The 25485-nt window shown below is 37.5% G+C and overlaps 1 protein-coding gene across 1 annotated transcript in view; it reads left to right on the top strand.

Annotated features, from left to right (window-relative positions):
* CACNA2D1 (calcium channel, voltage-dependent, alpha 2/delta subunit 1) overlaps positions 1-25485 on the top strand; it is a 379635-nt gene that overhangs the window by 12900 nt on the left and 341250 nt on the right. Inside the window, exon 2 of the mRNA XM_009328361.1 lies at positions 5240-5356. Within this exon, the coding sequence (XP_009326636.1) occupies positions 5240-5356 (117 nt within the window). The remainder of the gene's footprint in view (positions 1-5239; positions 5357-25485) is intronic.

Raw genomic sequence — 25485 nt, 5'->3', positions numbered from 1 at the left:
GGGCGTGGGCAGGAAGAGATTAATTTACAAAACCTTTATTTCAGTTTTGCTCTGTTCTGAGGGTTGTTTTCTTTTTAAGTTATTTAATAAGTTAATCACTTTAGTATATAAGCTTGTAAAACCTAGCTCCAGATTTCACAAACACTCCTAGTATTTTGGTGTAGTCACTTTCAGAAAAGATGGAGGAAGACCCACCACAAAGTTTTGGTTGATTTGGGGTCCCAAGCTCGGTAGTATCTTTCAGCAGTAGTTTTACCATCATGATATTCTCCGACTGGTCTAGACTGATTCTAAAGCATTGATTGTTGACAGAGGTGTCCCATTAGCCTAGCTGACCTAAGTGGTCTTGAAAGTAGTACTGTAATAATAAATACATCAATATATTTACCTTGTATAGATAGGTATTACTGGAATTGTTGAGTGATTTTGTTTCTCTATTCCAAATCATATTTCAAGGTAGGAAAAGATAGAGCAGGTTTGGTTAACTTTTGAAATTCTGGGTTTGAACTTCTGAAGATCTTGTCTCATATGACTTCTATGTCCATGGAAGTATTCAGTGATGGAACTGAGATTGCCATGTTCATGTCCTATGTTTGGGCTCTCAGCAAGGTTACTGCTGCCTGAAGAAAAGGCTCCATTGTTTCTTAAATTGGGAGACTGACAGTTTCAAAACAAAACAAAAAAAACAACAGACAAACTAACAAACAAAGAGGCAAAGGAATTCTACTGTAGTTTAGAATAATTCAACATGAATTATTATTCCTTTTTATTTGGGTAGACTATATAAACAGTGCCAAGACCACAGATCCAAAGCACAGATTATTTATTACTCTCAGGAACTTTTTCTGAGTGCAATAAAGCATGAAGGCCATTTAAATAAAATTTCAATGTTTCAGTGGGCCCCAATGCCTGCCACAATGTAGCAAGAGCCATGCAATGAAGGCGCATCTTTCATTCTCTCTCAATATTTACAGAAATGTTTGACTTTGCCTCGCAAGTCTTATAGAAAGCAAGGAGAATGTCTCTTTGTGAGAGATTTATAAACGTATCCTTGAAGACTGAGTGGAGAGGGGCATGTTCTGCTAAGGAGCTGGCAGTTTTTCTACTCTTCACCACATTTAACTATTGTCCTTCTTCTTGTGTTGCTTCATACTAATGTGACTCTTCCCATCATATTCTCTCCCCTAAAACCTTGCAGTTCATTATACCAGAATAAATATTCGGCATTTAGGAAGCAATTTTAATACATTTTTGCCTGAATAGAAAAGTTCATGGCTATTGACTTCAGAGAAAAAAAAAAGTATTTTTTGTGCTATGACCTTACAGATTTTACTTAGTCATGCCTTTATTCTGTGAGAAATGGTAGGGTTTTACTGACAATTTGGAGAGCTTTTAGCAAAACATTCATGATTAAAGTACTAAAAATTATTTTAGACCTAAAAGCCAACAGAAACTTGCATTCACTCGGTTAAAACAATTTAATAAAATGCATTCAGATTAGTTCTTCTTAACAAGCCACGGAGCCTGCCAAATTGCATTGTGAATGACGAATGAGCACACCTTTGCCGATAAGACCCTTTATGGCTATTTGAGATGAGTTTTTGCTAATTGTGTTTGACTGCTAGGTGGGAGGCTTGGAGAAGGAAAAGTTTGTCACAGGCTGCCAAATCCTGAAGCGTGTATCATTTCCCCGTGTGTTGTTGCGCTGAACTGCTGCAGTGCTACAGCCGAATTAAAGAGAAGGGGAACAGGCAACAAATAAATTATTTATGCACCTCTTAAATAATTAGTGAATATTCCTTACACTGTTCCTTGGTAGTTGACACAGGTCTTATGCTTCAGGAAAATAAAGAAGTGTGTGAAGTTCCAAGTTATTTATGATGCCTTTTGTTTGGGAGCTTGTGGGATAAATCTTCCACTGGTGGTCGAAGCAGGGGAGATAGGTGCTGTGAGCCCTGACATGGGGTAAAGCGAAGAGGAGGAGAAGGAGTCACTGACTTAACTCCATGTGGGATCTTGTGCAAAACTTGAAAGTTTTTTGGGGGGGGGGGTTAGTTTATTTATTTATTTTTTTAATCACTGACAGATAGTGGCTTGTGAAGCCAGCCTCAGAGTCAGGTTTTCTCAGTGGTAGGACCCACAATGCCTGTTATAAAGGTTTTAAGTTGAAGTATGAATAGAACTCCTGTCACTTGTGGTGGTGATCTTCTTAAACGATTCAGGCTTTTGAACTATTCTGATAGCTGGTGCTGGAGAAGAAAAATGAAAATGTTTCTTTTTTTTTCTACAAATGTACCCACTAGACCAGACTTTGATAGTCTGCAGCTTTCAAACCGTTCAAGCTTGGAGGTATGGCAACAAATTCCCTATAGGAATGGAGTGTGTGAAAAATTTGAGTGCTTTCAAATTGGGTTTATAGGATCATGCGTTTGCTATAAGAATGGATTAGATACAGGGATGAAAGTGCAAATTTTCCATCCAGATTCTTGAACTCTTACCACTATGGCTTACTGTAACTTTGCTCTATATTGAGAGATTAATTCCAGTGCATTATTGGTATTGTGTTTCTGGTTGGTGGGGTGCAAAACCATGGTTGTGTGGATACAGTGCACCATCACCTTAACTTCTGCTGAGGCTGTTAGATCACAGCCCCTTAGAAACCATATTTCACCAAGTGCTTAAAGATGTCAAAGAATCAGCACTACAGCGCTCGCCCTCATATAGCTGGTCAGCGCAGTCTCCAAGTCATCCCTATCACCCATCTGTTCCCAACCTGCACTGTTTGAGCACATACTTGCTTGTGCCCCTCCTGTGTATTTTCTTTGCTTGTGGCCTTCTTAATGTTTGTTTATAATATCAAGTGAAAAATTTATTTATAATGAAATGGCATTTTTGCAATGAACTACTGCTTTCTCCAAATTTTAAGATGTTTTTGCCTAATTGAAACTCCCAAATGAAAACAGATTATATTTAAATTTTCTTATCCCTTTCACCGTTGATTAGCAAATGAAAAGCAATTGCATGAACAAATTGAACAAAAGGGAAACAAGGAAAAAATTGAACAAAGCAAACCAAACGTTTTCACAAGTAACATAAATGAATGGTTTAAACAACTTCTGTGAAAGTTAGTTTACATTTTTCTAGCCTATTTACAAAATCTTGTGACCATTCTTCTATAAATTTAGTAACTTTTGATGCAGCTGTACTTCACACAGTCATGAATGAAGTTTAAAGAGTTTGGCACTACATTTCTCTTCAAAAAGTAAGACACGAACACCTGGTAACACCCACATTCCAGTGCTTGTTCCTTATGTGATCAGGGTGAATATTTGCTGCTGATGGGAAAACTTGAGAGTTTTGCCAGATTTGATGGTCACTCCAATTTATATGCTCCTCTGAAATTTCCATTCTTGATTCAAACCATTTGGATCTATAAAACTGATTTCTACTCTTACCTTGCCTGTAGGACTGTAAGGCTCTTCTTGTTACTACAGTCAATTTAACTCCAAATCCCACTGCTGACTGTGCAAATTTCACAGAAAAAATGTTTCACAGAAAAAATATAAGAAATTCTGTAGTGATCAGTTATAGAATAAAATTTCTTTTTTTTTTTTTATTAATAATTGGCCTATAGACCATTTCTACTATTAAGATCTGTCCTAACAAAAAAAAAGAAAAAAAAGAAAAAAAAAGGAAAAAAAGAGATTTTTGGTTATACGTGAGATAAACTTTATGTGTGGCAATTTTGAAAATCAAAAACCTCAAAAATATCCAAACTATAATCTGAGTTCATCAGAAACTATCTTCTTTTGTAGTGGTTTTCTGCTCATGGTGCACTGATTTTTTAAAATAATTGCTACTATGTGAAGAATTAAAGCATATTCCAATTACTCAGTTACTGGTGGAAAGGAAAGACTGTACTTCTGAAGGAAAAAACCCAAACCCCAACATAAGTGTTGTGAAATTCAGAAGTGATGAAAACCTGTGACAGCTTATGAGGCATGCCCAATAAAAATTTGCAGCTATAACTGCAGTTGTCAGAAACTTATTTGTGATAAATACCCATCAGCTACAAGCATCAGAGACATATTTTGGTGAGTTTCTTTAAGGTCTCCATAGCTTTAACCCGAGAAACCTGGCAGGGCTGGTAGACTCAGTCTGGTCTGCAGTTTCTCGGTTCTTGTGCTGGATGGCAGCCAGTGCATTAGCGCTGGACCCGTTCCTGCCTGTGCCTCGAATTACTCCCCGGGAGACAGCACAGCCCCCACCAGGCAGCGTTGCGGAGAGGCAGAGTACTTGAGTAAACTCAGGCCATCTGTTGGTTGCATAAATTAGTTTTCCCCATTTGCCCATCTAGCCATAAGGTACCCACTTTTTTTTTCTTGTTTTTTTTTTTTTTTTCTTTCCCCAAATAATGTATTTTTTCTTTATCCAGTTCTGGTAGGACAGAGATAGGCAAATGGATTTCTTGCTACTTTTTTCTTCTTTACTTCTTGTGGTTGTGTGCATTTCATTGTAGTGGCTTTGTTTAACAAATCAAATTATCTCCTTTATATACATGTTCTTCTTTGGAAACAGTTAATTGTTCCTCACCAGAGGAACCAAACCTCACCTTTATTCACGATAGAGGAAAAACACGATTATAGTTCCTTTCCCCTCTTCCGCCCATCTTTTTTCCCCGTTCATTTTTTTGCCCATTTCCCCTTTTTTTTCCTTTTCTCTTTTTTCCTCTTATTTGTTTTCTTCCTCTTCCTCTTCTTTCCTCATGAATACTAATACTATAATATGAATAAATAGATAAAGGACTAAACTGATTACATTAGCATAACTTAAATTATTTACTTCAAACAGTATGTTTGTTGTTCAGCATTCAAGGAAGAATTCAATTCAGCAATAACTATTTGATTTTAACTTCAGTCATTTTAAAGGATCTCCATTTTACTTTTCTCTCAGCATTCTATGGGAATCAGATTCCTTGAACATTTAGCAGTTGAATAGTCCGTCACTGGAAACTGTCAGTTTTGAAGATTTATCAAATGATTTTTAGTGGCACCTTCTACCTTTCAGACGAAAAGGTGAAGTATTTCTTTCACAAGGCATATTTGGATTTTCCTAGCAATAGTCTTTCTGAAGCTCTCCAGTAAGAACAGAGGACATCTTGATGCCCGTTCTGTCAAGTCACTGCTTATTTTGAATGTCTGTTGCCATTTTGATTTATTTCCATTTTTTCTTCTTGCAGATTTATTTGAAAAACAGGGATTTGTATACTGTAGAAGCCAACAACCCTCGTCAGCTAGTGGAAATTGCAGCCAGAGACATTGAAAAACTTCTGAGTAACAGGTCTAAAGCCTTGGTGGTGAGTACTAATGGGTTAGGTTTTCTATTTAGCATTTAAAAAAAATCTTTATTTATTATTGAAACATGCTTTTATTGTTATTTTTGCTGCCTATACACTTACGGGCACTGTCAGCTTGATGTGTACTGGACATGACATGTAGAAAGATGGCTCGTGACTTTATGGTAGAAAATGAACTCATTAGTTCGTTGGCATAGGGCAGATGCTTATAATATTGACGGACAGATTAGGAACCATGGCCAAGTAACGAATCAAGTTATAAATAGATTGGAAAATATTCCTCTAAGTGATGCACATGAATGTTTATGACTTGAAGTTCACTGTACTCTACAGTCAGTAGTGACCTTGGGGAAACCAGAAGTACAGCTTTTTTAAAAAGTGATTTAAAAATAATGGTCCCTTTGAAGTCATGATGTTCATTTTGGTATTATTGTTAACTACATCTGTTAATATTTGATTTCTTCGTCTTTTTAGTTAGTCTTTCTTGATGGTTGCAACTAATTCTTCTCCTTCAACAAATGTAGCCATGTGTGAATCAGATTCATTTCCATACCTATTCTATTTCTGACTTGCTAATTTAATCTGTATTTCAATCATGTTTTGTATCAGCAGAGTTAACGCTGAACTGTTAGTGTGAAGACCATGCTGCATTGTAACCTCATGATTCTTTGTGCTTTAAATATGGAGTAGCTATTTCTTTAAAGTGCTTTTGCCAGCAGTCCCTTTTTGTTCTATCTCGTAAGACACCAAACCTGGGTAATTGCTTTTTATGATTCCTACTCACATCACTCTGACTCGTATAAGAGTTTAGAGTGCTTTTCAGGAGATACTGACCAAACATGCATGGGGGGATCCAGATGAATTCATAAACATGCTTTTTACAGTGTAGAGCTATTAGAAATAGGTTTAAAGGATGGAACAGTAGACTGGGATTCCCTGGGCAATTACATATCTACATAGACTTGCAGATAAGTTTGGATGTGTCATTTAAAGTGAAAAAGAGAAGAAAGAGGGATTAATTCACCCAGCTGTAGACATCTACTCAGCTGGTCGTCCTAAGCTCCTTTTTTGTTCAGTGGAATAAAACAGGCACTTCTCAGTCAGGATTGACCTGACATGTTCTGAATAAGACTTTAAAATGGGATGAACCACAGCCCAGAAGTACTTACTTCTCTCTTTCTCTATTAGAGGAGCCTCAATGTAAACGTCTACATTGTAGATATGTAAAGTTGGGGGAGATGAGTCCCACCCAAGCAGTCCTTTTATCAGTACAGTTTCATGCAGCTGAAGAATCAGTCCAAGAGTGAAACCGTTGCTGTGTGCTATCCTGAGGACTAGCCTTCTTGTAGATGATGAAATGTTGCTTAGTCCATTGTCTGTGCATAGGTACCACAGGAGGTACCCATTTTCCTGCCTTTTGTTCTTAGCAGGAGTTCACTCTTCTAGTTCCCATAGCTTCCCTAATATGTAACGTACATCAGTATTGTCTGGGCCAAAGCTTCTCTGCTTCAGTCAAATGAGCATAAAATAGATATGATGTTTTTGTTTGTTTTCCTGTTTTAACTCGGTGGGCATGTGTTTATGTAGCACTCTGTGGACTTTGTGTTATTATTGCAAAATATTATGTCATTTGCAGACCTTTGTGAACACATCAGTTTGTCCACCATTTTCCCATCAACCCATATAAGTCTGATCGTTTTAAGTTATCACAGCCAAATCTTATATTTTCTTGAGACTCAAGGTTAATGTAGGGGTTTGTGTGTGTCTGTCGTGGTTTGATCTTAAAACTTTAAGAAAATTAAATAAGTATCTCATGCTTACTTTAGAAAAGATTCCAGAACAGTTTTTCTGTGAGCATGGAAGAAGAAGGGTGCCTACCTCATTTTAGGCAAGCCCATGGTCACTTTTTGAAAAGGGTAATATGATTCAGTTCCCTGACGTAAAAGAAGATTAAATTAGGGGAAGGATGTTCCTTCAGTCCAGTTGCTCTTTTTTTTTTTTTTTTTAAAAAAAGAAGTCTTGCAGTCTTCAGAACTTCTCAGATAATTTTAAATGATCAAGTCAATGCATCTTGAAGGCAAATAAAAAGTCCTCCAGATGTATTAGTGGCTAAAGCCTTATGACTTTAAAACCAATTTTATTATCTTGGAGGATGTGACTCATGATGTCTTTAATGCTTGGGGTTGCCATTACTGGCAGTGCTGCAGTGAATGTACAATACTTATTATTTTTAGCTGCATGCCATCATTTCAGGATGTGTGTCAGCAAGACTTCTTCATGACATCTTTATCGATTTTGCCACTTCATGCAGAGTGAAATTCATCCCCAAACAGGTGGAAATAACTTAGATCCATGCTCTCCCCTCCCCCCCCCCTTCACACAACTGAATTTGATTTGCCATCCTTTAAATACTGATCAATGTTGGAATTGATACAACACAGTGTTGGAACATCTCTAAAATTTTTTTTAATTACTTTTTTTTAATGCCTGGGAATCACCAGAATTTACAAAGATTAATTACATGATTACAACACATACATAAGCAAAGTGATTGAAATGACCTATTGAAACATTCCTCTACTCCAGTTCAAGAAGGATGGAGCTGTCTTACAGAGGTTGTCAGGTTTCAGATGTTTGCCTTGCCAAAACTTTCTGTGAACTTTGTGTACTTTTTATGTCCTAATTATGTATATATATAAAAAAATCCTAATTTTATATATATATAAATATTCGGTAACACACTGCATTTTTTTAAGGGAATGGTATTTAAATTCTCTCTATATACCCTAGTTTTTTTTTTTCTTTTAGTTTTTTTTAAAAATACATACATTTTAAAAATAAAAATTTATCGAAACCAGTTTCTTCAGAACAGCTTTCTAGGGGTGGTTGGTCATAGATGGTTCCTGAGAAAACTTACTTTTTGTTTTGTATCAAATGCCAGACACAGCCAAAGCCAATGCATTCAAAAATGAGTATAACCTCTCAAATAAATAAAACTGACTTAAGCTTTTTAATACTATTTTAATTAGTATTAAGTCGATTAAGCTTTTCAACATTATTTTCATTGTTGGATTTAGCTTCTGATTTCTGATTCAGACATTTTTCTCAACCATTATCAAGGTTAGCTGTTCTGGGGAATTCTGTTGTTGTTTCTTTAAAAAATGTATTTCTGATGTATATTCTTGTACCCAGGGGCTTAGTCTGACTAAAAAAAATAAAGGAGGAAAAGGCCTAAAAAACATTACTTAAGGGGAAAAATACCCTTTTATTAATCTCAGTCCTAGTCAGATCTCTTTGCTGACTCATATTCTACATGGTTATTAATTTTGGATCACTTCATGTTGGTTTCTTTTGTGCTCTCACCTGACCTTAAGAGCTCCTAATGGCTCAGATATTTATACTGGCTTTTCTATTTGTAGTTATCCCAGATTTATATTAGAGCTTTCAATGACTTTTGATTTTAAACCTTCCTCTAGATAATTTTTATACACAGGAGACACTCACTTATTATCTCCTGCATCTGAACTATTACTTTCTACTAAGAGAATTTCTTCACCTTCCATATGTATTTCTATTTCTTCTTTTTTCAAGGACTATCTTTATGCTGGCATTTTGTAAACTTTATGTAGTGAAGCTGAATTATCTGAAATTTAAGTCTTCTTAAATCTGCTGGGTCACATTTTCTCTGAAATCAGGAGTGGAGTTGAATGGAACTGTTACTAATGACTGCACAGAGAGTTTTACTGTTGGGGCTAATATGACTCAAAGTATTAATTAATACCTGAATCCTGAAAAGAGTATGATGCAAGAGGATCATACATCCTCCAGTGATGCCACGAGGAAGGTGCCAGTGAATGACATCAACAGCGTCACTGTTCAGGGACTAGCATACCCCAGGGATGCCATGATTTTCTCTAGGCATGCTACACAAACAATCTTTGGGCAAGGTTATAATAAACAAATATTAATGATGACTTTTCTAATAATGAGTTGGCTTCCCTTGAGCTGCAAGAGCACCTTTAAATGAGAAATAATTCTTGTATTCCAAATTATTTGTGTTTTCCTGCAACTTTGTGCTAGAAAACTCTCTAGCTATGACTTAAAGGTAAAATTACTTAGTGGTTCTGTGCATTACACACAAAAGGCTTGAGTAACATGGAAAAGCTTTGTGATTTCATTTCTGATTTATATAAGAAAAGATTATAATGAAAATCTGGACAAAGATGACTTGTCCCACTGTAAGGAAAAAAGTCTATTTTTATTTTTTCATGGGTATGAATTTACACTTGGCAGAAGCTAAAAATGGTTGTTGAAATAGGTACCTAGCTGTGGAAGGAGAAAGGGGAAAGTCCTGATCCAAACTCAGAGGGCTTTCCTAGATAGCTATTACTAGAAAATGTTAGCCATAGAAGAAAAAGTTAGGATGAAAAGAAAATGGAGAATTTTCTAGCAAAGTGTAGTGGAGGAGGAGAGTGGTATGAGTAGTAACGAGGGAGACAGGCAACAGCCTTATAGTCAAGGATGTCAAAGACTGTCTTGTAGTAGAGCCTGTTATTCAAAGAGTGAACATTTCTTTTTTGGTTTATTGTTGTTTACTATTGCATATTTGCCTGGCTCAACCCTACTGAACACACGCTTTTTCAATATTACAGAATTTCCATATGCATATGGTATCCATATGATCCTGTGAGGAGCAGGGAGTTGGACTTGATGATCCTTACGTTTCCCTTCCAACCTGAGATATTCTATGATTCTATGGTATTATGAGCAAGTTAATATTCTGTCTCTATATATCTTGCTAAAAGGTGGTGTACAGACTATCTGTGCTACCATTGCAACCTGCATTTCCAGGTGTGTAATGGAAGACGGGTAGAGGTTTCATTGAAAAGGTATCCTGCAGTAACTACGGGAAAAACTCACAAAGGTTCTTGGACATTTTTCGGGTATACAACCTTTCCGAGGATACCAACAAATAGTATGCCTAGTCCATTAGGCAGTCTGGCACCTAAATTGTTCATTTTCACTGGAGTTATCCTCTGTTTTAAAGTTCCTACCCCATTCATCAGTGCAATAGCTTTCTGGAGCTATGTAGATCATGCTAATAGATCATAATCTTTCAGTTCAGATGGAAACTAAATGATTTAAACAAAAACTTATCTATATACGAGAAAGAGAGGATACTTGTATTTGGAAGACATTAATATTTATTGGATGATTATCAACAGAAATACTAGCTAGAGTACCTGACATTGTAATATATTTATACATATGGTTTGAGGAGTTACAAATATTTTTTCACTGGTTATATAAAATAAACCCTTTTAAACTCATTAATATATGAGATGGACTCATCGTATATGTTTTATTACTCATGTAAAATACTGTAGTAGGCTTAAGATTTGCAAAGATTCTAATTTTTGTCACATTTTAAAATTTTAAAATTGTAAATTGTGTTTTTTAGAAAGTTATATTTAAAAAACTTGGTGCTTTGCAAAAGGCTGTTCTGGGGTTTTATTTTCTGTTTATGCATTGTGTCATGAGGGAAATGAAGTATAACTTATCTTAAAGTAATATTTAATCCAGTGCAGCACACTAAATCTAAGGTGCAGCTTCACTCTTGTGCAGTGTGAAGTCGTTAGTTGTGCAGCCCTTGGCCTTCCTCTGCCCATCTGAGCAGCCCATTACTCATTAGGTATCGTGAAGCATCCTTAATCTTTATGGCAGGAAAATCTGCAGTTTTACCCTCTTGCTCATTTTTGCTGTTATATTTCAATTGAAGAGAATAAGCAAGTTTGGATCTCTTAGGTAACAGGAAATAAAAGAGTGAAAATGATGACTAAAGAACACCTACTAATAGTCTTTGCAAGCATAGCTTGCAGAAAATTTTGGAAACAGGATCAAAATGTCCTATTTCTTGCTTAGATAAGATCCCTTTCTGCATTCCCAAATTATTTAGCTGATGGCTACTTTTTTGTGTAATACTTTGGGATTAATCCTACTTGTCCTCCTACCAAAAATGAGGATGTATGCATATTCCCCTGCAAATCTTTTCCACAGTGAAATATCTCTTTCTGGAAAGCCTCAGTGTCTGTACCTTATTGTCAACACTATGATGTACACTCAGAGAGCATTTATTAATAAACTTTTCTTTCATTACTTCCCATATTCTCAGGCAATAGCATAACCATTCCTGTAAAGCAAACACTCAAGTTCCACTAAAATACATTTCACTGGAGAATGAGAGACATTCATATTTTTGTTGCCAAATTCCTGCTTAATATTGCTTTGTTTTGCTGTGGGGTTATTTGTTTTTACTTTTAACTATTAAACTCTTAAGGTCATTCAAGGGAAAATACTAATCAATACCCTTGGCTTCTTGGGCTGCATGTAGACAAAGAAGAGTTACATGCAGATTTGCACGTTATTGTCTAGATTTCTTCAGACATTTCAGCCAGAGACATCGTATCTTCATTCTAGCCTTTATGCCTTGGTTTCTTCTGAAAACTGAGGAAACTGAGTTTCCATGGAAACTGAGGCACAGATTGTGCGCTAGGAGACAGGTTCCCTCTACGTGCTGTTGGGAAATGTCCAAGGTGCACAACTGTGTCTGTGAATGAGGAGCTCAGAATGTTTATCTGCTAGTTTAGATGCAATTTCAACACAGCTGTGCAAGTGTGTCCAGATCCCTTAGTATTTCCCTGCCCGCCTGAAATAAGGCTTCAGTGTCCCACAATACAACTGGGAAGCATAAGTAAACACGTGTTATAACATATTTTGAGATTCCTGGGCAAAGATGCTGTGCACTTTAAATAGGGTTGGGAATTTTTCTGTAGCCTGAAAGACCTATAAAACTAAAATAAATTTTGTAGGTGTGCTTGATACTACTGGTTTTTGGAAGGGCTCCAAAACTCTAGCCTGAGTTTTGATTAGATGCCTAAAACCCACCTAACATCCTTGAAAACACTCTGTGACACCTACTTTCTGGTCTGCTAATCTTAAATTGCCTACACTAACTAGATATCTTTCCACTCTTCCTAATACTCTATAGATAAATTGAAGTTGTCCACTCATTCAGCAGAACCTGCACTGGGCAGCATCTTTCTCTTTGGGATCTGTTGCAACTCAGCACCAGTCTCCTAAGCTCCACCAGAAATTCCAAAGAAGCCTAAATAGTCACACCTAATAGTGGAGTCCACCACTTCTGCATGGTAATCTAAAGATTAGAGCTAGTCACTCCATGAGGGCTTGGGCTAGGTCTCTGAAATGAAAATATCTGTGTATACATATGGATACATATCTTGATCTGGACACACTTGCACAGGTGTGTTGAAATTCCATCTAAACTATACTCTAGTGTGCATACTGGAAATAAGTATTTTTCCAGTTATCGCCTAATCTAAAAGATAAATAGACAAAACATCTTACCAGGGAGGAGGATCTTTTCCTTCCCATTTAAGTCCTCTGATCACAAGGCTAAAGCCCTCCAATCCATAGTATAATTTGTGCAAAAATATTTTTTTGATGCTAACAATTGCCCTCCACCTTCATTATCATCCCTTCAGATACATTAAATCCATTTATTCTTAGTCTCAGGCTGTGAGGGCCAGAGTCCTTGCCCTTTAACCTGGAAATTAGGTCATTCTCCAGAGGCGTAATTTGCATCCTCCTAAAGTTGAGGGCAATCTGTGATTCTGACTTCCCTCATTATTTTGCAAACGATGACACAGTAAACATTGTGATTTTGTCATTAGAAGGCACTGATGAACTAGGTCTTGAGTTGATGGAGGCACCTGAGGTTTCCTATTAGTTCCTTATGCAGGGGTCTGATATCTTATAGAATCCACAGAGAAAGGGAGAGGTCTCAGTTTTACCGTTGAGTTGTGGTAGCGTCAGAAGGTTCATCAAGATAAAATGTCTTTCCCTTCCTCTCTTTCCTAGCTGATTTTAAAAATGTAAATTTAAAAGCTTGTTGAGAACTGATTTTAAAAATGATTTCAGTACAAAAAGCAGCATCACTCATGTCTTGATAAATTTGTTCCTATTTTCTCTTCACTTCTATTTTTTATTTTCAGGTGTTTCTACCCTTTTGACTTACTTGCCAGTTACAGGCAGGGTTAGACAATTGTATTGGAAAGGGCTCAAGTTGGAGAAATTCAGAGAAGGAAAACAGCTTGAATTGTGGTTAGTCTCCCAGCAAGCAACACTTTCCCACATTTTATTAGTATTTTTTGTTAGCTGTTCTGTGAGAAGCTGGCCATCATAAGGAAGCTAGCAATGGACTTTGTGTGTTGGGTTGCTAACCAAAATAATTTCAGGTCTGACTTCTAAGAAGAGGAAGCCTACATAGATGGAAAAGAGCAAATTAACAAGAGTAAATTACTGGTCAAACAGATGTTTTTGTGCAGTGTACATAGGTTTTGTGTTATTTTTCACTCTAATGTGATCATTTTCTCCTTGGGATTGTTAGGCTGTGGCTGTTTCTTCTCTTTAATATTTCAAAATATTTTATTCTTATATTTTAACTTTTCATTTCAAGCTGGACGTGGCTCTTGGGCTATAGGAAAAGATATTTAGCGAAAAGATTACACAAAGTGTGTATCAGCATCACAAACCAAATGGCTTTAATTGTGCCAATATCCTACCAGAAAAATACTGATGTTTTGGAAAAATACAAGTAAAATAAGCTTTTCTCTGTGTAAGGACTGTAAGATCATGCATACCATATGTTTTTACATGACAGTATGTCTTGGTTCTTTAAGTCTTTTCCATTATGTATTTGGTAGAATTTTACAGAGTTAGGACTCTAGGTCTATTTATACGTTTACTTTTTATATCTCCATCAATTCTCTACATACTGAGTAATTCACCAAGGTGGAAAATTTCTAAATTTTATTTCTGGATGTTTCCTGTGAGTATTCAGAATAGACACTGTCATCTCCTTTTTGCAGCATTAGATTTAGATTTCAGTCCATGACTAGAGCTGGTCCAAATAGCAGAAATAGCTACTTCAGATATGGCAGAAACTTCGCAGGTGAGTTTAAGACTGATATTGCACTTTTAAAACTGGCTTCACTGGAATATTTGCACACTAGGAAAAAAGATTTTACATATATTTTTTTTAGACTATAATACTGAGTCCACTAGCCTGTATGAACTTTGCTTAAATCTCCAGATGTAAATGTAGCCTGTTTTGAAAGTCAGTTGTAGTTGCTGAAGCAAATGTGTTTTGGAATCACAGCTAGTGAGATGTGACACTTATGAAGTCAAACATTTGTCAGCTTGTCTGTATGTCAGATGTTTGAATTTGTTTTAACTTGTCTTGCCTTGAGTCTTATTTTATTAACCGAAATCCAGGTTGTATAGATGCAATGTTATGCCTCAGAGGATAGATTCACATAACTCACATACTTTGCAAGGCATCATAAAAGTCTGGAAAAATAAATCAGAGGGCTTGCAATGAAAGTTCTTACAAATATCGCCTGTTTCCATGTTTTTTCTTTCCACGGGTTACTTGATTTGCCTTCTGCAGATCTTTTATTCTTGTTGACAGATAAAGAGGGGGTCATCCCTCCCACTTCCCATATTCTTATAGATAGCCAGGAGTCATCATTTTGATTTTTGTGGACCTGAACTGTATATAGTGCTGAAATGGCATCTAGTACGCTAGCTTAGAGAGACACCTGCTGAATCTCTGTCCTGCTAGCACAGTGTATTGCAGTTAGAGCTTGTAAGTGTGACTGAGATGATGAAAGCTAAAAAGAGCTTGTGGCAAATAATATTATTGGATGATCAGCTTCACAATTTAACTTTTCTTTTTCCTTCCACAGTAGATTGTCACTGATAGCTTAGCTTATTTGTTGCTTTCACATTTGGTATGGAGAAAAATAAGGAGCACCGATAGCTGTAGCAGATCTTTCCCATTCAGTCCCCTTTACATATTCATTTGAGCAAATTCCCTTACAAAATAAATGGCCGTGGCTGATTTTCCAGTGGTTGTGGTGGTGGTGTTTTTTAAACTCCCTGTGGGGGTGTCCCAGTTTTGGCTGGGATAGAGTTAATTTTCTTCCTAGTAGCTGGTACAGTGCTACCAGCTACCTGTACCTTTGGATTTAGGAGGAGAACAATGTTGATAACACACCGATGTTTTAGTTGTTGCTGAGCAGTGCTTACACTAGTCAAGGACTTTTCAGCTTCCCATGCTCTACCCACTGAGAAGGCTGGAGGTGCACAAGAAGCTGGGAGGGGGCACAGCCAGGGCAGCTGACCCAAACTGGCCAAAGGTACATTCCATACCATGTGCCGTCATGCTCAGTACATAAACTGGGGGGAGTTGGCCGGGGGGGGCCGCTGCTCGGGGACTGGCTGGGCATCGGTTGGCGGGGGGCGAGCAATTGCATTGTGCATCACTTGCTTTATATATTCTTTTATTATTATTGCTATTTTATTTTATTTTTATTATTAAACTGTTCTTATCTCAACCCATGAATTTTCTCACTTTTACTCTTCCTATTCTCTCCCCCATCCCACCAGTGCAGGGAGAGTGAGCGAGAGGCTGTGTGGTGCTCACTCGCCGACAGGGGTTAAACCACGACTGGGGGATTCTTCATGTGTTTGTTACAAGCAGGTTTCTTTGTCTAGGTTTATGGATACTGAAATTTCATTTGTGAAAGATGTTCTGCAGGTGCATAACCTCATTAAAGCGAGCATTACCCTAAGCTAGGGGGTTGATGTAGCAGCTGTGAAAGGTGAAATCTTGCTCCAGATAACTCTTTTGGTTTCCTTTGGTTATAAAGTTACTTTTTCAGCTTCAGAAGCTCAGATTTAAAAAGAAAACAATGCAACCCAAACCTCTGTTGCTTTTCTTGGATTTCTCCCAGTTTTTGTCTCCAGGGCTTTGCTACCCTTCTTAGCTGAGGCTTACCCTCAGGCAGCTTCTCCTGCAGATATTTTTGTTTTCCTTCTATGTACTTCTGCCTGATAGGCAAAAAGAACTATTTTCTTGCTTATTTCTTGGTCTGATGACTTCTATTCAGATCGTCTGCTCAAGAAACAAGAAACGCATTAATGCATTTATTGGTGTAAGACTGTTTTCCACTGTGGCTAGTTGGAAATTTTACAGAAGAATGATTTTCCATGGTAAAACATGCATTTTTCAAAATCACAGTATTTCATGCTAGTAGTTTAATTTGCTCAAATTTGTCTGGTTTAATGGAAGGTTGCCTATCTAAGCAGACTGAAGAAGAATATAGGAGTTCTTGAGCAGTGCAAGTGTTGGCTTCTATACCCTAATGCTGTTTAGCCAACCCTCCCAAGACTCCTAACCTTTCCTTCAGTCACTAAGTTTACTTTTTCAACCACAACAGAATTCAATTTTAAAATTTTAAAATCCTCTGTGAAATGAAATCTCCACTTATTTGCTGAAAGCTCTATTAAACATTACTGAGAAGAACCAAATGTAAGTGGTGTTTTCAGTGGTCCAAACTTGCACACACAGAAGTTATACATAAACTGTTGTATGGTAGTTGTGTCTTGTACAGAACTCTCTGATCCTAGATTCTGCCTTTGTGAGGCCTTTTTTCCCAGGTCTTGGATAATTTTGGGACTCCCCTGCATCTTCTCTTGTCCTACAGTATCTTTTATTTAAGAGCATTGATACCTGACTGTATGTGCGATTCCAGTATTTGTCTCAGTGGAATGCTTTGTACCGTTTGCTTCTCCTTTTCTGCATTCCCCATATTAAAAGTTCAAATTAGACTGTGTTGCTACAGCATCACACTAGCTCATGTTGAACTGTTCACCCACTTCACCTCGTAAATACTTTTCAGGGTACCTGTGTCCAAGACACAGTCACTGTTTTCTAAATATGCTATGAAATCTGTAAATTCCTGGTTCTGTTTCTAATGATACATTCAACTGTATAAAAAGGCATTGTCTTTGAATGCGATCATTTTAGCCTATGTGTTCTAGACTACTTTGTATAATAGTTGTACAGTAAATAATAAGGAGGGTTTCTACAAAGTAGGCCTTCATACCATAGTCCAGCTGACGCATCGTGTTTCCACAGGTTTCCTTAACCAATGATGGCTTCTAGGAAATGTTGCTTCCCATACTTCTAACAGCCTTAAAAGTCAATGTTGTAACAAAGAAAGACAACTACTTTTTTTTTAGTAGACAGAATGCATTAGTAATATAAACACTTTTAAAAAATGACGAGATTTGTTTTATTTCCATCTTAATTAAAAAAATAGTATATGACAACCCTGTTGAACTGCAACATTTTTTGTAAGAATTTTAGAGAGTTTTAATAAGTTCTCAAAACATTTGATTTGTAATTCAGTTCAATTGCATTTCCGAGGGCAAAATTAAAGCACAGATGCAGGTGAAAGCTAGATTATTTAAAATGGAATCCTTCCTAATGGTTATGTACAAAATTGTCAAGGACTTTTGGGTCTCCAGGCTTACCATTTCACTGCTCTGTGCTCATGGCAATGTTCAGTTTGATAATAAATGTGTAATGCTGGAAATAGATCTTTTGGGGCAAGGCAGAGATTTTATGAGGGAACAGCAGAAAGAAGTATCTGACATGCCCTCTGTTTTTCTGTGCCTTTGTACATGTCCTTGTTGCTCCTTTTCCTTCCTTCCCTGCTAGTAGGTCTGCGGAAGGGAGAAATTACAGATTTATCAAGGGTCTGTTCGGCAGTGAATGGGGTTGGTGATACTTGGTACTGTTTAAGTATATGAGAGAACTAATGAAATTTATTTGTAGTAGAACCATTGTGGTTTCCTGCTAGCTGAAGCTGCAAGTTACATTTATCACCAGTTTCAAGGTCCACAAAGATTTTCTTCCCCTCCAGCAAAATACTAAGAGCTCATTTTTCTGGTGGGAGTGATAACTGAAGCCAGGGGCTAGTCTATGGCATAAGAGCACAGGAAATGCCCTGCTGGGTTGAGGTAGCCTGTGTAGTCAGCATTCTGTCCTGATGTTGGCATGGTGAGATGCTGGGTAAGAAGACATACAAACCTGGCCAGTATCTATGGTCCACTATGCATGAAATCCCTCAGTGTTCACAGGTTTTGGATTTGAAATTTCAAAGAGGACATCTCTGTCTCTTCCCTTCAGTATCTATTAGTGAACTCACCCATAAATTTGCCTAGCCCCTAACCTGCCTGTACTATCTGCCTGCATGACATCCTATAGTAAATGGTTCCAATACCTCACTATTTATGGGTAAAAAAGTATTTTCTCCTATCTGTTCTTGATCTCTGACTAGTTGCAGTGAGTCCTTCCTGGTCCAGTATTGCCAGATTTGGTATATCACAGTTTTGGCATTTGGTATATAACTTCAGCCATATCTGCTGTCAGCCTTCTTGTCTACCAAAAAGAGCCCTAGCTTTTCTAGTCTCTCCCTGGCATGCTATCTTACAGAGAATGCATAACTTTTATAGCAGCTACTTCCATCCTATTAATCATTTTATATAAATATTTGGAAGAGGAGAGGCTTAGGTACAGTGAAGGAGGTTCCTCTACCACGTCTTGGGTGCCTGCATCATGCTCCAGGTCCTCTTCTAGAACATGACTGGGAATAGAATAGAGTAGAGTAGAGTAGCGTGACTGGGAATAGAATAGAATAGAATAGAATAGAATAGAATAGAATAGAATAGAATAGAACAGGGCATTCATCTTTCCGCACATGATTACCCTTATTTCTTTTCTGACTTCAGACATAATTCTTTGGTAGGCCTAAGATCAGATCATGACAAAATGCTCAGATGGTGCAACTACATGTGTAGTGGTAGGTTTTCAGACAAGCACTTCTCAACAAGAAAAATCAACAGTAAATCACTACCAGTCAGACAAAATATTTTAAATAAAAAACCAAAATAAATTCAGATTAAATAAATGTTATCCAAATCCAAAATATTTTGATTATTTTTTGGTACTTTTTATTTTGGAATATGTGTAGTTAAATCTTTTTTTTCCCTAATGAGAAATTGAAATACTTTGCTACAGTGAAACTATTCGTTTTCTCCAGATGTTTTTTCCACCTTTTTCTTAGTCAGATTTTTAGTGAGATTGAGCTGAATGCAATAAATTTTTACTGTGGAGCCAGAGTAAGATTAAATTTTAAAATGCCAGCTTTGACTGATGAAATATGTACACGCATCAGACTAACTTTCAACTTCAGTAGAACTCTTGTTGCAATAAGGACCTATTGAATTGCAGAATGGGCATCAGAATCTGATTTTAAACCCATTTCAGAGTCTTGTTCTTTGCACAAGTAAAAGATAAAACCCCACATTTGGGTTGGTTGCTGGTCATGTAATTTGATAAATTAACATTCAACAGTGAGTAGCTGAACAGTCTTTGCTTTCAAACAGTCTTCCTATTTTTTTTCCCTTTCCTTAAAGGATTTTGTTTTCTGAGTGTTATGGTAGCCATCTGCAGCATGACCATAATGCTTATTATATAGCTGCAGTATCCTTAAATGCACTGTAGGACTGGATAACAGTATGGGTTCAGTAGTGTAACAAATTGTTTCCTGGAATATTTGAGTTTTTCCTCAAGCGTTGCGGTAGCATACTTTGTGCCAGTATTTCAGGCATGCAGCTAATTGGGACCCTTGGGAAAGAATGCAGGTAAATTTGGGCTCTTCCAAGTAAGCTTTAAAAGAATCAGATCAGCAGGGCTTGAACTGTTGGAAACAGCTTGCTTGCAGAGCTAGTTAAGAAGAAATACTGAATTTCTGTCTTCGTGAAAGTATGAAGCAGATTCAGGTAGCATGTTCACCTGGAATCTTTCTTTCATACGTTTTTCTCCCTTATTAGTTTAAGGTGTTGTGCTGGTTTTGGCTGGGATAGAGTTAGTTTTCTTCACAGTAGCTATGTTTTGGATTTGTGCTAAAAACAGTGTTGATAATACAGGGATGTTTTCGTTATTGCTGAGCAGTGCTTACACATAGTCAAGGCCTCTTCTGGTTCTCACCTCACCCCACCAGCGAGTAGGCTGGGGGTGCACAAGAAGCTGGGAGGGGACACAGCCAGGACAGCTAACCTCAACTGACCAAAGGGATATTCCATACCATGTGACGTCATGCTCAGCATATGAAGCTGGGGGAAGAAGAAGGAAGGGGGGGACATTCAGAGTGATGGTGTTTGTCTTCCCAAGTCACCGTTACGCGTGATGGAGCCCTGCTTTTCCGGAGATGGCTGAACACCTGCCTGCCGATGGGAAGGAGTGAATGAATTCCTTGTTTTGCTTTGCTTGTGTGCGCGGCTTTTGCTTTACCTATTAAAGTGTCTTTATCTCAGCCCATGAGTTTTCTCACTTTTACTCTTCCAATTCTCTCCCCCACCCCTCTGTGGGGGGAGTGAGCGAGTGGCTGTGTGGTGCTTAGTTGACGGCTGGGGTTAAACCATGACAGGTGTCCACCTGCCACCTTTATCACACGTTTTGGGCTTTCTAGTGAAATTTCCATGTTAAAACTTTCCTTAAGGGAGCTCCTGTCAGCTTTCTTTGCAACATTGACTTTTGATGTACTTGTTAGTACAAAAGGCAGAATTCCCCAGGATCCCAGCAATTTCCTTGCACCATAAGTCTCTGTGGAAAAGCTCAGAAAGCAGGATATGCTGAAGGAAAGCAGTGTAATAAACTGTCTTGTGCTATTTTCTGAAGGTCTAAATTTCAATTTCTAACTTTCTGTGGTCCAACTGTAAACTTGCTGATAAACAAATGTAAGCTTCACCTGCAAAAAGTTGATTTTTATGTTAATCCTTTTGTTGAATTAAAAGATTCCCTTTGATGGGGAAGCTTCAAGAAACAAGGTGATGACACATTTTATGATGTCTCAATGTGATGAAGATGTTATTTCTTCAAAGTTCAAGGGCTGTCCCGGAATATTTTTCATTCCCTTTTATGCAGCTGCTTAAAAGATACAAATCAATACTCTTCAACTAGATTCCTAAAGGGCTCAGATTTGCTACATATATTTGGATTTGATTTATGAACTCACGTGAAGGTAGAAGTGGTCCCCAGTGGTCTCTCTACAAACATGTTTACATGTCTGTTCCTAGTGTTCAGAGGGAAGAAGACTCTCACCCCACTAGCTCCGAAGACTGAAAAGTCTCCAAAGTATGCCTGATGTTAACACACCTAACTGTCCTGGTGGAATCAGAAACACGGAGTCACCTCGGTCCAAATTCCACCTTTGGCATATGGACATGAGAGGAGCACAGCTGAAGGACAGATATATACATGCTAAGCACAGGATGTCTTACATAGATGCAACCAAAATCCTTTGTCGGGAGCATTGCCATTTGGGTGAATGTTGCAAGATGACACCTTAATTTCCTCAGGATCAGAGACTGAAATCTGCTACTTAGGATTGGTAGCTAACCCAGAGATGTTCTGGGTTTTTGGGTTTTGGTTTGGTTTGGTTTGGGTTTTTTACTGTTTTTCTTTTTTAATATGTTTGGAATAAGATTCCATAACTCAAATGGCTGTCTAGGAAATTAGGGATCTGAGATAAATTTATCTTCAGTCTAAGAAGCTTTATGTTTGTCTCCCACCCCCCAAAAGAGTGCTCTGGTCACTTAATTACAAGCTAGACTGAATGGAAATTGACTGTTCTTCCTTGGTTATTCCTCCATCCCACTAGTATTGAGCCACTGTGTGAGGAACGCAGGATTCATGGAACCAGGAGGGAGGGTAACACAGAAGGGCTTGGATCTTAGTTTTTATAGCACTCAGCTAGATGAGAGTAAAATCTTTTCCCATTGGTCTTTGTATAAATTTAAACATCATCACCATCTTCCTTACATGGCAAGACATCTCAAAAAAGTATGGCAGTTGGTCAGAACGTGTACTAGGCATGGCACCTCTGAATTAAGCACTGTAGATGGTTATTTGGAGTGTGAGTAGCTGCTCTTGCAGTTCTGCTAATGCCCAGAAGTCAGACACACAGTTACCTACGGAAGCCTCTGCTCCGATTCCCTGAACCTTTGATGCCAGCAAAGTTAGTAAATAAGGTTTTTCCCAATTAGTGTTTTTTGGCTACATTCTCCTTAGTCTTGTTCTAGGCTCTTAATTTTTTTTTTTTTTTTAAATATTATTTTATTTTTGCCCTTTATAAATTATGTCTTTGGTACCTTCCACACTGTATTTACAAAATTCTGCTAATATTTTGCAAACACAAAGCCAGTCAGTTTGTTCTTCCAAATTGATGGACATGATCTTTGTCAAACAAAATCAACATCAGTAGAAGATGTAGAACACCAGTTCCCAAGGGAGGGGAATGAATCCGCAAGTATGTTTCAACAGTTTGCATTGGATTGTGACTGCCAGAGAAATTAACTTTTATTTAATATTAATTTTAAAAATAGTTAAAAAACATCAGTATTGATTTGGAAGTGGTGTCACAAACAGAAATCATTTAGAACCCACTGTTTTAGATGAGTACAGAATATAACACATTCAGACAAAGCATGGTGATGTCTAGTTTAGCTACGAGAAAATATAATTTTTGTATAATGGTTCTTTTATGGACTGTGCCTTCCATGAAAAAGCAGTTTGAATTCCTGGTGGGGTTTTGGGTGTTTTGGTTGGCCTGTTTGCTTTTTTTTGTTTGTTTGTTTTGGTTTGCTTTTCCTTTTTTTTTCTTTTCAGGCCAGCATCAAATTCAATCCTTACAAGCTGAAAGAAATGCACTGTGTGAGTTTTTAACACCTTGCCTATGTTTAGTTAATTGTGACATCATTAACCTTTTTCAAGTTTTTCATTTTTTAATAACAAGAGAAGTTCTGCCAGTCTTAAGGTTCAGTACACCCTGAGACAAAGATTGCTTTTCTTATAGAGTTGGTTGGGGATTTAATGTATTTTCAATTCACTATTTCTTATTAAAACTTCAATCACCCACCACTTGATTATAATTAAAACTGCCCCTAGGCAATAATTTTGTTCTATGCAAATATGACGGGTATAATTATGGAAAATCTAATTGTCCATATATTGCTACTTTTCATGTGGTGTTAAAATAAGTGATGAAGTAATTAGACTTTTTTTCCCTTTAACAAAAGAAAGAGAAAAACGGAGTTTGTACTTTGCCTTGCACCTCGGTCCATAATGCACTCTCCTGACTCCATGAATTCTGAAATTATCTCCAGACCAAAGATAGGACATTGTTGACTTGCGCCCTATTGAATTAATACAGGAGAAAAATGTTTCTGTGCAATGGTAGACTTACTAGGGCAGGCAGCATGAAGAAGAGTGAAGGGAGCTGGGTTCCTGTCCTGGAGTAACGTAGTCAATACAGTGTTCAGTGGGTCATATGATGATGGGACAATGGTGTTCCCCTCTAGATTCCTCCATTAACACCTTCATTACATCCAGCTCTGATATTGCTAAGGAAAAGTATGTATTTCTTTACATGTAGTTAACAAACCTGAAATTCATCAGTGGTTATATTTCAAGAGTATTTCCTCAAATACTTCTGTGGTGTGACCTGTTACAGATCTCAGCAGGTTGCACCTTCATTCTGAAGGGGATTTTACCCCCCAGCAAGGAGCTAGCAGGGAACACTTGCCAAAACCAAAAAGATCACTGAGCTGCTTTAGGTCTTGCCCTCTTGTACAGAAAAAAACCTTACATAACCCTTCAGCTCCAATTTTTGCTTGCACACTGCCTACAGCCGGGTTTCATCTCCTTTGCTCTTTATGCTGTCTCCAAGTTGGTTTGTGTTACAGCAGCAGTGACTCACTAATGCTCAGTCCAGTGTAAAGTACTAAACAGACAGCCTCTGCTGCTAAATTCAGTGGCTATTCCCCACGTACCTTGTCTGAGTCAGAGCACCGTGGAGCAATAATTTTGTTTTTGCTGGATGTGTTTGGGCGGATGGTGCAGGAGTGGGCAGCTGTAATGCTCTTGTTGCTGAGCAGGCAATGAGCAATCCCCCTTGACGTTTGGTCTGGCTTTTTTTTTTCTTTTTAAGGGTTTACATGTATTCTGGAGTTGTCAGGATGTATTTATTTTTAACCAGGTTTTTAAAAAAATTAATGTGAATGAACAGAAAATGCTAGAGGAGCATGTTTACCTGTTCCCAAGGTGATAAAAGCAGATTGAGTTGAAATCCTAGGGGTGAATGTTTTCAGGTAGATTTCAAACAGAATCAGCCTTCAGCAACATAGAAGATACTGACGTGTGTAAACCATGCGGTCCCACCAGGCACTTCCTCAACGTTTCCAAACCGTGTTCTCTTCCACAGCACTAATGACATGCCAGACTTCTCACTGGCTCAGCAGAGGAGTCCTTCCCTCCCAGCCCCCCAACTATCCTCTTATTTTCTTTTTTCCCTCAAAGCCTGTATACATTATAATGGCTACGTGCCAGGAGAAGTAATAACTGAAGAGCATCTTAAGGACATTGCTTTCATGAGCAATGGAGGGGAATAGAAGTCAAAGGACTAGTCCATAGCATTTTCCAATTCTAGGAAGAGTATTTCATCTCATGACACGTTTAATGGGCTTCATATCTAAATGTGGTTCTGTCTTCTTTCTGCACTAAAACTTTGAAAATATTATGTATAAATGTGTGCGTGTAATGAAAGTACACTGCAGTAACTTCAAATTTAAGGCTATAATCTGAAAAAAGTTTTCATTAAGAATATATTTCTGCTTTTTCTCCACAAGTAGAAGTCCAGATGGTGTAAATTTACCCTCAATTATACTTTTTTATACCTTCTGATTTTTCTGTATATTTTCTCTGTACCCTGTGTATTACAACCTCAACTCTAATTTTTGATACACATCTTATTTTTAGGTTATCATTTTATAAAGCCAAGGCTTGCTACAGCCAGTCTTTGCATTTACTAAGAATATGTGAAAGAGGTGACTACGGAGTATGAAAACGAGGAAAAATTAATGTCACAAAGTACAAACTGTGTTGTAGCATAACTATAATCATGTGCCATTGTAGCTGGGAGAGTGGAGCATAGGTATTGTTATAAGGTGCTTTAACTTTTTTTATTTCATGGTTTTAACCTTTTAATGAAGCATGTTATGCTTTTAACTGTTCTAATATTTCATAAAAGGGCTTTCTGTATATGCAATAGATTCACATAAGATACATATTTGCATTC

Source organism: Pygoscelis adeliae, unplaced genomic scaffold (assembly GCF_000699105.1).
Source record: "Pygoscelis adeliae isolate BGI_AS28 unplaced genomic scaffold, ASM69910v1 Scaffold267, whole genome shotgun sequence".
Taxonomy (NCBI): domain Eukaryota; kingdom Metazoa; phylum Chordata; class Aves; order Sphenisciformes; family Spheniscidae; genus Pygoscelis; species Pygoscelis adeliae.
The sequence above is the reverse complement of the archived record's forward strand: the minus strand, read 5'-3'. Positions and strand labels throughout refer to the sequence as shown.